The sequence below is a fragment of the Symphodus melops genome (assembly GCF_947650265.1).
Source record: "Symphodus melops genome assembly, chromosome: 7".
NCBI classification, from domain to species: Eukaryota; Metazoa; Chordata; class Actinopteri; order Labriformes; family Labridae; genus Symphodus; species Symphodus melops.
In genome coordinates this window covers 24,356,328-24,369,513 of record NC_136697.1, presented here as the reverse complement: position 1 = coordinate 24,369,513, position 13,186 = coordinate 24,356,328, and the positions used below count along the sequence as shown (strand labels likewise).

At 44.3% G+C, this 13,186-nt stretch overlaps 1 protein-coding gene across 1 annotated transcript; it reads right to left on the bottom strand.

The window, feature by feature from the left end:
- Nucleotides 1–177: 177 nt before the first annotated feature.
- LOC306827466 (vang-like protein 2) lies at nt 178–7,419 on the bottom strand. Its single transcript, XM_079349302.1, has 7 exons — nt 7,141–7,419; nt 6,791–6,914; nt 5,810–6,417; nt 5,172–5,305; nt 4,854–4,989; nt 3,433–3,676; nt 178–3,309 (listed from the first exon to the last, which is right to left on the bottom strand). The coding sequence occupies exons 1-7, from the start codon at nt 7,209–7,211 to the stop codon at nt 3,049–3,051; spliced, it is 1,578 nt and encodes a 525-aa protein (XP_079205428.1). The 5' UTR covers nt 7,212–7,419; the 3' UTR covers nt 178–3,048.
- Between the last annotated feature and the right edge of the window lie 5,767 nt (nt 7,420–13,186).

The window sequence follows — 13,186 nt, the reverse complement described above, 5'->3', positions numbered from 1 at the left end:
CAAGTAAGACAACACTGATAAACAGAAACCTAAAAACTAAACACTATGCGCCATCACATGCTGTATTTCACAACAGCTTAAAAAAGCTGAAGACTTCTGCTTATTATTCCTCTTCCAAACAAAAATTGTTCAACTCCCGACACGTCTTAAAAAAAAAGGCAACATAAAAAGGAGACATAAGGAATAAATGGTTTAATGATGCAAAAATGCCTAGCACACTATACAAACTACAGTTACCAAAAGAAGAAAAAATACAAGACAAATCTACAATTTTTTTTTACAAGCCACTTTGTTTTTAAAAAGTAAAAACATTCAGAGAAATTGCATCATCATAACTTAGGCACCTTCAAAATGATAGAAAACAAGTTATTATAAAAAGGTTCTGAGCGTGAAAGACATGTTTTAGCATGCACTTTGAAAAAAACAAACAAACATCTGCTTCCAGATGAAATGTCAAACACATCAGGTCCAGTATTTGGATATTTCTAGAAGTGTAAAGGGATTTTTTTGAACCGTGTCTAAACTGTAAAGAAACTCAAACAGTGAGTCGCGTCGTGGCTCAAGTGTCAACGCCAGGCGAGTTTTAGCATTACAGTGAGTTTTCAGGGAGGGGTCAGCGTGAGGGCAGAGATGCTTCCGTCGCTGCTCCACCTCCTGGTTTGAAATAAGGCCGTCATTGAGGCATCGATGGAGGCAGTGCGGTCACTGTGTTTGTTTGAGCTGGTGGCACAAGGCGAGGCGGTGAGACGCTACTGCTGCAAAAGCAGCTGCAGAGGGGAGGTACAATCACACGTCTGTTTTTTTTTTTGCAAGAATGCATTAAAATGCAAAAAAAAACTACCATAAAAAGTGAGATGATAGTTTGACTACAGCTGCCAGTTCAGGACAGAAGTTATTAAGTGTAGATTGTACAAATCCTGCAACAGACAAAGACCCTGTTTACACCTGGAATTAACATGTTACCTGTATCATATACCCAGTTTACACCTGGGTTAAGTCTTTTGCATTTCACTGTACTGATATTTGCATCATCACTTCTTTTTCTTTTAAAGCTCCTGTGAGGAAGTTTTGGTCTGGTTAAATAAAAAAACAAAAAAAAAATCAGACTGCAATGAACACTGATGCCTTTTTATGAGCTGCAAAAGCAAACAAGACCATCAGCATAAAGACTGGCCATTTCCTTATTTGTTATTTTAAGCATCTGAAACTGCTGCGGCGGGGTAGGCGCCAGATAAAGTGAGCTCCAGCATGCAGCAGAAACACTTTTCACAGAGGATATTCAAAACAAGGGGACACGTGTCAGTTTAAAGAAAGCAGGATGATATGTTTTTGGGGAAAGAAAACAGGTTTTAGACCTTTACAGGATCAAATAAGGAAATGCATATAATGTAGGGTTATGTCCACAGGGGGGCGCCAAAAGCAACACAAACCAAAAGTTCCTCACAGGTGATTCTACTTAAAGAAATTTAGTTTTTTGGGCACGAGAATTTTCTGAAAGATCTTAATCTCAGACATTAAAGGTCGACCCCTGCTAAGAGTTTGAGAGCTATGAAAACACCAAAGACACCCGGGACAAATTCTTCACAAATCTATTGTAAAATGTAACATTTGTAGGTTTCAACTAACCAAAAGAAAAGATGCATTAGTGGAGAGTGTTGTGCACTTTTAAAGGATGCATGAGTTGGGGAGGTTTAACAACTCATGTCTTTGTCTATTTTCATCGAAATAAGGCCACATGGTAACCACACAACCATCACACAATGAGAACAGCTGAGAAGACCTGAGTTAAACAGCAGTTTAAAACAGCAGTCTGAGGTTGTGTTGAAGCTTGCTAGCTTACAATGACAGGAAGTGGTTGTGTTAAGCAAACATTTACTTATTAGAAATTGGTTGTTTAAAAAAAAAAAAAAAAAAAAAAAAAACTGAACACACATCAATTAAGACCTCCTCCAATGACAATCGAGCCAATCCAAAGTGAATCTGGCTTCTTAAAATGAAGCTCAGTTGATGCATTATTCACACCGTAACAGTATAAATACTGCCAAGCCAAACTAATTTTGAAACAATCCGACTCTGATCTAAATTCAAGTTTGTACAGAGTGTGTAATAAAGATCACAACTTCAGGGGGAGAGAAAGTGTCGAGAGCTGGCCAAGTTGGTTTTCTCGTCTTTTCATTTAAGAAGATTTCAGAATAACTTAAGTTAGGCATTTCTGTTAACGCCAGATGTAAAAGAGGTCTTTGTTTTGTCGTCTTGCTAAAAACTGTAAAATGATTCGTAAAAGAGCCAGTGTAGATAAAACAAAAGCTGCATATGTTGACAAAAATAAAAACAACTCAGGAACGTTCTTCCAGGTTTCTTTACAGTGAGATAAAAAAAGATGTTTTGGCCTTCAGGCCGCCGAAAAGCCTCGTGTTAATGCAACGCACATAATGCTACATTCTGTAAATAGAAAACAACGTCACACCCTTTAATATAAAAAGTCCTCATCCTGTCCAAAACGTCACACTGACAGGGAACGGAGAGGCAGTGGTACATTAGTGTTGCAGTCTGCACAGGTCTGTTTTTAAGACACGAGAAAGAGGAAGTGACACGAGTGATGTAATCCCCCTCCTCTGGTGTGTGTGTGTGTGTGTGTGTGTGTGTGTGTGTGTGTGTGTGTGTGTGTATATATGTGTGTGTGTTGATTCAGCACAGCAAAGTAGTCCAGTGGTTACAGCAAAAAGAAAAAGGCATAACGAGAAAAAGTCCCCTTTAGATATGTTTTTTTTTTTTTTTCATCGTGTCATAAAGAGGTAAAAACAAGAAGAGGAAAATAGTCAAGGCATCCGTTTGATGGACAATCGTCGAGCTGATCACAGTTTGATATCAGAGCGTCTGTAGAGGAGGACTCGCGCTGTCCTCTCCTTTAATGTGTTCTGTGTCAGAGACAGGGAGAATTCGTGGATTTAAGAGGATCCTCTGGCCTCCACGTGTCCGGCCTCATGAGCGAGATCCAGCCGAAAAGAGAACGAGTGTGTTAAAAACACAGGAAGAAGCCGCCATGTTTTACACCGAGGTCTCCGACTGCAGCCTCATCACGAACTTGTGGCTCTTTGGGTCGATGAACTCCTCCCCGAGACGCAGGAAAGGAAGCGGCGTCACCGTGACGACCAGGGAGAAGTCGAGGCGTCGCATGGAGAAGACAAGACCCTGACGCAGGGCCGAGGTCACCGGCTCCTCGCTCACGAGAGTCCACTGGCGCCCCCTGCCGTTCTGCTGCTGGTACTGCATGGTGGGTCCGGGGGTGAGGTAACGCTCCAGGAAAGCCTGACCGAGAGGATGGAGGAGATTTATTAAAATCATGTTTGAAACAATGCGTGTTGCTACAGAGTCAAACTATATCAAAGATGTTTCATTTCCCAAAAACATGCTTCTTCTTCTTCTTCTCACCTTGGGCGTCATGTTGTGTGTGATGCAGAACTGCAGGTGTGTGAGGATGCTCTCCATGCTGTGGAAGGCCTGCTGCCGGGTGGTTCTCAGGTATTTCTGCATGGCGCGCGCCATCGGGGCAAAGATGGCCTGAGCCGCCTCCCTGGGATCCATCACCTCTCTGGGGTGTTTGGGCGACGAGGCCACCTCCTCTTCGTGGAGACGCTTGATGTGTGTGAAGGCCTCTTCCACCGCCACAACCAACCTGGAGCGTGGACAGAAAGAAAGCGACAGCTGTGTGGTTAGGACTCAGCAGAAACCCTCTGGGAAAAAGACGATTCTCAAGATGTTTTTAAATCAGGCCTGAAGGCTAAAGCAGGAATAATCAGAACAGATCTGTGCTCTGAGGAAAACAAATAAAACGGCAAGAAAATAATCAACAACCCCAAAAGTCAGAATGTTACATTTCTAATCAAACTGGATTCAGGTGTTGAGGATTTTCACACCCGACAGTCAGAAGGAATTTAAACTGAATTTCAGTCAGGAGTAAAACGATTCCTTCTGAAAACAGCGAGCACTTGATTTTAGCGTACTCTCCAAACTGCTCCCCGGGTGACTTAAGTCAAGAGGACGTTTCTACACAAGAGAGAGAAAACTGCAGAATCTCCATGTGAATCATTACTGCTCTCTTGTGTTGTTACAGGAAGATTTTGGACCAGAGTTTGGTCACTCCAGCGAGGATTTATCTGCACATTTTCATCCAATAATCTTTATAAAGACGATCCTTTTCATAATGAACTAAAGAGTCGATCAGAATAAACCTTCTGTCGTATAAAACAATAAATGTGTGCCGTTGTTTTTGTTTACACTTGAAGCGACACAAAAGGCGGGAGGTCGGTGCTGAACTAATGATTGCTCAGGTGAGGTTTCAGCTGGTCTCATTGTTTGCCATTAAGAAAGTAACTATTTAACCAGCCAGCTGCTGCTTCCACCTATCAGCAAAGAGAGCGACGCACACTGGTTAATGTGTGAGACGAGACGACAGGCTGAGGGAGCAAAAGGTCAAACCTGAACCAAAACTCTCCCTTCTCATTCTTGTGCACTGCGGGACAAACTGCATCTTGTCGCGTGTTCTGACGTGGCCATTGTTCTGCCGTGACGCGTCGACGATGCATGCAGTCAAACTGAGTGCATCGGTTTCAGACAAAAACACATTACAGGGAGCGTTCGGCCTAAAACCACCACTTATCTCACAGCTTAAGTGGCGCTAAATCTTCTCTCTGTGCATCCATAAAGACTATTTGTCGTCTGGTATTTCTCAGTGGATTTTCATTGTCTGCTGCTGCTGCTGCTCCTCCAATCACACCTCACAGTCAATCCCTTGTTATCATTTGATATCAGTCATGTATAGATGAGGACTCTTTTGTTTTGTTTTTTCTGACCTGGCTTTACGTTTTCGGACCCTGCGGTCCATCTCTGCTTCCTCGTAGTAAAACTCGTTGTGCGAGTTGTCCCGCCTCCGGGCAGCGGCTGCGATCATGGCCCGGGACTGTCCTGTGGAGTTATTGGTGGTGCTTTCTGAAAAAGAACACATACAAGAAGCTGTAGAAATATAGCTAAAAGACCCAAAGTCATGTGGAATAATTTCAGGTATCAGATTTGTCGACAGTAAATGTCACAGCATCTTTCAGTCTGTCGGCTTTAAGTGCACAAACTGGTGATGCAAACGTGCGTCAGAGTCATGACGAGGCTGTACTTACCGTCCAGAGAGTAAACCTTGAAGCCCGTCATCTTCTTGGACAGGATGGACTTGGGCAGGTTGAGCAGAGCCGGGTTGTAGACGGGGAAGTCGTTGTAATAACGGTCCAACACCCAGATAGCCGCCCGCTGGACGCTGAAAACACACAGTGTCAAAGCTCAGAGCGCAGGCGGGACAACACACACGTCACATTTTAATATGTCAGTTCGACAAAATCTTCTAACAAATGCATCCGCCAAATTTTGCTGATCAACCTAAGATGAAGGATTTCCATGTCTTCATCTGCTCTGTTAATGCCCCTGATATGTATTTCACTGCTTTTGTTCTTCAGCTCCAGCATCCACCTGGAAGATTGAAGATATTTTCTCCCCCCGACTGTCTGAGTGTGAAACACATCTGCAGCCTATCTGGATACAGAGCTCTGACTATGTTGTGCTTCTCGTACACGACTGTCCTAAAAAGGGTGAATGTAGTTGAGTAACCTTGTTTGCAGTCTTACATTTGGTGCAGGCAGTTTTTAACCAGATATAAATCCATTTATAAAAATATATAATATATATAAATCCAATTCTTTAAAATGTCATTTGGCCTACTAGTGCTACTGAGTGCTACTCTCCTTTTATTTAAAGTCTGACTAACCTGAGGTGTCCCACGTTGTAAAACCTGCTGGCTCCGTCCGTGCTCCTGACCACTTTGAGACAGAAGGCCGGCTGCAGGTGTCGCACCTCCAGCAGCACCAGAGCCAGGTACTGAATGAAGAGCAGAGCATCAACCAGAGAGGCAGCGTACTCAACAATCCCCCTGTAGTCTCTCTCCCGCGGCTCCAGCACTCGCACGCCATAGAACAGCCAGTACGACGCCACGAATAGAAACACCAGCACCATCAGCAGGCAGCGGAACACGAAGAAGCGCGGCAGCGTGGCGCGAGGCGGGCGGAGGAACAACGCCCAGGAAGAGATGAGTAAAACCAGGAGCTTGAAGGCCAGAGAGACGTAGAGGCCTTCACACGGCGTGCCGCAGGGCTCGAGGTCGTCCCGCCACACGACCTGTGGGAGGATGAGGAAGGCCAGAGGCGTGACCAGGGCGAAGAAGCTCAGGCAGCCTCCCAGAGCCGGACCCACAAAGCGTTTGCACTCGAGCGGAGTGGACTCCTCCAAGTCTTTGGTGACGCGGGTCAGGTCCTCGTTAGAGATGCTGTGTTCCGACGTGCCGGTGACCACTGTGGTGGTCTCGCCCCAGTTATCATCCTGCCAGACAAAAGAAAAAGAAAAGATTTATGTGTGATGAGAACAAATATCCTCTCCTTAAATTACAAACGAGCACCAAATGGGAAATCCAAGTATTAAAGAAGGAGTCACTTAAACGCAAGAGATTAAAATAAAAAGAGATTTATCAGAGACTCAGGTTCATGTCGCTCGCACTAACCACACTGTACCGACACTTAGTCCTCACTGTAATGTAAAAACACCTCATTATATAAAGTTTAATACATGTAAACCATGACAGGCTGCAGCTGGTAAAGAGCCGTCTGTGGAGTTTACTCAGAAATGAGCTCCAAACATGAGAAGGCCGAGGCCACAAACAGAGGTCACCGATAAGTGGCCGAGGTCACTGACTGACCCGTTCATCTCCTCGGGTCGACTCCGCATCCAGCAGCGGCTCTCCAGGAGTCTGAATCGTGACCGACTTGTCTCCACGACTGCTGCCATCTCTGCTTTTCGAGCGGTGACGATCCCTCCGATCCCTGCGGGACAAAAACAAACGGCGACGTGTGGAGTCAATGAATGCTGAGCGGCGTTCGTGTTTTGCCTCTGAGCGGCATCTGAATGGTACGATGGTTGAGTGTGAGCGTGCGACTCAAAAAGGATTCAAAGAGTTTACTCCGTCTTCACGCTGATTTAAATAAACATGGTAGGAGCCTTAAAGAGACAGAACTTCTGACTCATCCGTTTGAACCCCAGTTTATCTACCTGTGTTTGCGGGAGCTGCGGGAGTGGGAAGACTTGTATGAGTAGCCCGAGTACTGCGACTCGTTGTCCATGTCTCGGGTCGGCGGTGAGCGGGCTTTACGAGCCCCGCCTCCTCCTCCTCCCGCCGTGCTGCGTTGCTCGCCGACTCCTCCCAGCTGGCTCTTGCGCTCGGAGATGGACTTGGTGGAGAGGGCCAGGGGCAGCTTGAGCAGGTCAACCTTACTCCTGAGGGAATCTATCTTGGAGGCCGACGAGCAGGAAGCAGGAGAAGAGGGTGGGGAGGAGGTTCACAGCAGGGGGGAGAGCCGAGGAGGGCTGTAATCTGAAGGAGGAGGAGAGAAGAGAGGGAGTCATGGTCAATACATCGAAAAGCCCAGAAATGTGTTTTTACACACGAAAGGCGTCAGTGCATCTTCAAAAAATTTAAATTAAAAAAAACTTGATTTGTCCCCGGGGGGCAATTTAGGCTTCATGTTAAACTGGTCAAAGCTTCCTCTTGGGATGACAGCAGTCAAGTCACAACAACTCAGGAAAAAGGCATAACACAACTTTAACCCAAACATGTCACACTCAAACACACAAGTAGAGCTCAAGTAGAGCAAATCTAAAGTTATATATAAATCTAAGTTAATACAGCTGAAGCTGAAGGGGGGGCGACAAGCAGCAGGTCAGATTCAAACCTGAGGCTGCTGCGATGAGGAGCCTCCAAACAACAACTGCAAGGCCATCATCAGGGGGGCCTTTATTAAACGTTCAACAAGTCACCTCTGATCAGTTTACCACAAATCAAATCAACTAATCCAACCCGACCTGCCTGACCACGACCAAACTACAGAGCTCTAAAGTTAGCTAAGAAATGACTCCACATCTTATCTGGAGACGCTTTACAAAATGCAAGAAAAAGACTTGTGTTTTATGATCTACAAAGAGCAGACTTGAATCCATCACCAGCAGTAAGTAACATTTAACAAGGTTACAGCGGAGAGATCAAACCTCCTCTAAAGAGGCAGGAACCTCAGACGTCTGCTGACACTGTGCCGGGCTCGGAGGGAGATCCAGGACAACAACAACGATCAGGTAATTATTGATCTGAAAGATGTCAGATAGTTTCATTTGTCTGGAATTTTAAAACAAGTTCTCAACATGTCTTTCAGTCATGTGACGAGGCTCTCTGGACATTTGTGGATCACGTCCTGCTGAACGGAAGAAAACTGGCGCCCACGCCTACAGCGACGTGTAATCTGGGCCCTCGTTGACGGGCAGATCTTCAATCTACTGTATTTCTAATGTTGACAAAATCTCCTTCTGGTCTTTGGTGTTTTTTTAAAATGGATGTCATTGTGTAGGTGCACAATACACATCATGTAAAAGCTGCGATTAACTAAAACCAACCAGATACATCGTGCATGTCTTCCTAAAATCACTTCTTGTGAAAATATGTTTCATGGGGGAAAAAAGAGGAAAGTAAAGTAGCAAAAACACTGATGTTCTGAATTGAGAAATCTCTGGGACATAACAGTCCCTTGAAGACTTTGTGTATCAGGTTCAGGTTTGGAGTTGTACATTTATTTTGTTTGGTGACCCTGTGAATGAAGAGTCGATCTCCCTGACATCCATCAGCTGAATGATCTGACACACATTAACCTCTTTAGTTTCCTCTCCGCCTTCTTATATCTCATCTTCCGGCTCTCGGCCGAGGTTAATCATCACACCACTGCATCTCCTCTCACAGACGAGCCGGCTTTAGCCGCAGTTGCCTCTGACACAATGGCGGCCATATTGGATTACTGTGTTTTCACAAAACTTGTTTGCCCTCTCCCTCCCTCTCGTCGTCTCACATTCCCTCCCTCACTCCCTTCGTCCCCTGGGAAACGGGGGCCTCTCCGCTGCCATGGCGATGAAAGAGGGTGTTCAGCTGGAGGGGGATTGGAGGTTGACAGTTTCCTTGGTAACCTGACCTTACGCCGCCCTCTGCCACTCTGTTCTCCACGCTGCCGAAAAAAGAAAAAAAATCGGCAAAATAGAAGTGCCGGCATGACGGATGTCGGACTGTCATATGGTGGTTAATTGGTGAAAGGTGGGTGAGGCTCCCGGGTTTTGATTGGACCGTTGTGGGAAAGGGTGCCACTGCTGTCCTGCTCTTACTTCATGTGGTTTTTCTGCTCCAGCACCACCATTGTGTTTCACTTCTCCTCAAGCCAAACACTGTCCAACCACTGATCTGTGTGTGGGACTTCTGTGAGTTTGTCCATGTCAGATTCTTTGTTTTACTCTCTTTCATTGACATTTCGTTTCAGAAAAGGAAGAACCAATAAAACCACTAAGTTTTTCCAGACTACAGAAGCTTGAAGAGCCCTGCAGAGATCTGCAAAACCTCATCAGCGTGCCTTTTGTAAACCGCAGAACTCAAGTCACTAACAGCCTCTTCACTGTGCATCATCCAAAACGCTTTTATCTCCTGTAATGGCAGAGGAATCCGCGTCTTAACTAAGAGTCGTGCTGTGCTTCTATTCCACTCTAATGCAGAGAAGTCATGCCACATGCTATCTCTACAACAGAGAGGAATCTGCCCTTTAAATGTCAGACAACATGAGCAAACACATGTTTTAGATTTGGCTGCATGACATTCACACAGAGCGATGCGCATGGAGGAAAGAGTGCAGATTCAAGCTCTGTCCTTCTGTCGTACTTTGAGGCACCTGGGGAATAGATGGTGGAGGAGGAGACCCGAGCAGAGCGACGAGCCGGTCTAAACTTATGAATGTTTGGATGGAACTAAATTATCTGCATTCATTACTGGCCTTATTACAGTGCAAGAAAAAAGAAAAGGCAGCAGGCGCTGATCGTGTAAGAAAACTGGTTTATAGGAATGCATCTTCGACTATTAGAAGTGAAATAAAAGAGAAAAAAAGCATCAACTGTTTCATGGACACAAACAAACAAGATCCTTTCTATTAGCAGCCATAAGCAAAAAAACCCACAGAGGAAAGAACCTACCAAAGAAGCATGAGTAACAGTATCATAATGGTTCAATCGAGACATGTGGGGAAAAGCAAGCACTGTGAGGATGATTAGAGATGGTCTCAGTGAGAGAGTTACACTCAAACGGCTGTCATCGCTGTCGATGATATTATGATGATGACATATATAGCAGATTTTGACATTTGATGCGTTTCAGAGACAGTGGTAAGAGTCGGACACTGGGGAGAAACAAAGTGGGTAACGACAGAAGGGGGAAGGAGCTACAGGCTGGATTCAAACGTGGCCCGCTTGCTTGGAGGACTGGGGGGGGGGGGGGGGGGGCGTGCACTCTAACCAATCGGCTACCTTCGACCTCTGCAGCCCTCTTTAAGTCAAATGTCTTAAAGTCTGTTCCTGTGACGTTTGAATTAAAACTCGAGCTTCAGGAACTCCTGACCGACCTTCTGCAGTGTTTTATAGACGAAAGGATCAGTCACATGACATTATATTGTACGATTAGATAACACAAAAACTCACACTATTAAGTGATGACTCAACACAATAACTGGAAGTCGTGACCTCTTGAGATATGAAAAGGTAACCAAACAATCAAAGGCTGAGCACTGAATTAACTCCCAGCAAGCAAATAAAAAAAAAAAACTTTATGACAGGACTGAAAGTGTTATTTAATCTGAACAAAATGCATGGCTGCTGTGCATTATGGGATTTAAAGACAAGTGGATTCAGAAAGTTTGGATCTGTGAAGGTTATAATGTGGTTCTCTGTAGTTAAAAAAAGAAAAGAGGCGTCTCTGATGTCAACATGATGTCACAGCACCTCTGCTTGACCTGTAATTCACATAATGGGACACACATGGTACCAAAAGCGTTGGAACATAAAGGCGAGGGCAGACTTCTCGAGTACAGCGACACTCAAAAGAAACAAAAGCTTGAAAAGAGCAAAGACACCAGTTTGTAGTTTTATTGCCTTGAATAAGAGAGGAGGAGGATATGACCTCAAATCTGGATCACAGACGCTCACCTTTAGATTCTTCTGTGGACCCTTTTATGGTTTGTCATCGTTGATTCTGCTGACTTGTTCCACCAATTTCCCAATTAAAGGATACATTTTGAATAATAATAACTGTTATTTAGCAAAACCACTCCGTCCTGTGGCTCTGGAGGAGGCTTCTCCGATCTAAAAGATACAACCCCACAAGGCTTCTCTCGATGTTGGCCTCTCAAAGGAAAACACTCTTCAGACACTTAAGAGAGTCTTCCTCATAAAGTAGAGGTTAGGAACTGTGAGGGTGTTTGTTATCAAGACAGGATGAGAATTATTGAAGATGCTATTCTGTTGCATTATGGGAATTATAGGATGCAGTGTTTGTGGAGCTTTAGCCCTTACGTCTGCTTTCATTTTGGACAGTTTTTAAAAATCTGTCTCTATCTCTGAAAACCCTTTAAAAAGGAAATACAGTCGTTCACTGTGAATGGTTGAAAGCACTTGCATGTTACAGTTAAAGGACTGCTGTTTTTTTAGAGCCAATTAGCTTAGCTTAGCATAAAGTCAAGGGATGGGAGTAACACACAAAACAATCCTGTCAAATGTGTTGTTTGATCCTTGTCTTAGAAAAAAGGTGTGCATTTATTTAAATTCAAGTATCTTACAACGTCTCGGCCAGAATTGGTTGCCAAGGAAACCACGATCGTGCATTGCAAGAATAGTCCAGAATATCCACACGTCAGTCTATTGGTAGAGACATTTGACAAGCGGTGAAGATAAAAAGATTTCTAGAGGTGAAGCTGGAGAAACTTTTTAAAAATCGAGTCAGGATGATCTGTTACTTTGTTTTTCAAGAAATCGAGGAGAGAGAGAGAGAGAGAGAGAGAGAGAGAGAGAGAGAGAGAGAGAGAGGAGAAATGACATCCATCTTAATTGCACTAAAACTCCACAGCGTGTTTCGTAGTTTGCCTGAAACCTTTGATGGATTTCATTCCTCTCAGACTCACCTGATTCTAAACCCTGCGACACACTGATCATTTAAATAACAGAGATTTTAAAACGTGTGGTCTGCGGCAGACTGTCTCCCTTTCTGTCCAACCGGGAGAGACAATAAGACGAAACACTTGATCTACAGAGGTGGTGTGGTCCAGTGTGGCGATGGATAAGGTTTTCCCCATTCATCCCAGTGTCCTATGGCTCTACTAAATGAGCTCCAACAGGACTCTTCTCATCGACTTCAGTCAGCAGCAGCAGCGCTCACTTTAAACTAACACACACTCTCCATATGCTCTGAACACAAATGCATCGCTTGGTTTCTACTCAGTTACTGTTCCTGTCCAGCCTTTGTTCCCCAAACAGAGGTCGATTCATCGGCTTATTTCCCCCCCATACACCACTTGTTCATTTTTCACAACCCCGTCTCAAAGTGAAAGTCTGATCCGAGAAAGGAAATGCACTCTCGTTCCCTCTGACTTTAAAAAGGTTCAGTAATCTGTGCAGGTGTGTGTGGTCTCACACAGTCATAATGTCGGGCTGCACGGCTGCTAATTTTCCCGGTTGGATGGTTTCATGGATTAGGCCAAAGGGAGAGTAAAGCTGTTAAATATCTATCATTACCTCATGGAGAAGATGACTACGTTTGTGCATCAGCTAAGCTGCTAATGCTACCTCATAACAAGAACACCAGATATCACACAGACAGTGCAGTGTATGGCATATTTAACATCCCCAAAGATCACTTTTTTAAAGTGTTTTAAAAACAAAATCTAATTTAAAATGTAACGTGATTATTAGGACTGTGCTCCAAAAAAAAAAAAAAATTGATACAAGCAATATGGTCATGTGCTCCATCGACGCAGATGTTACAGAATCAGTTCACAATAACACCAAAGCAATCGCTCTGGGATGAAGATATGTTGACGTGTTAGGATCCTTAAAAATGTGTCTGCTGTTTCTCTCAACAAGGAAGAACAGATCCAAATCCAAAGTAAAATTATGTATTCCACAGCGTTAATGATTATGGTCTGGTGCTGGTTTCATTTTTCTGTCTTCATGATCAAATCCAGTGATGTAACATGTC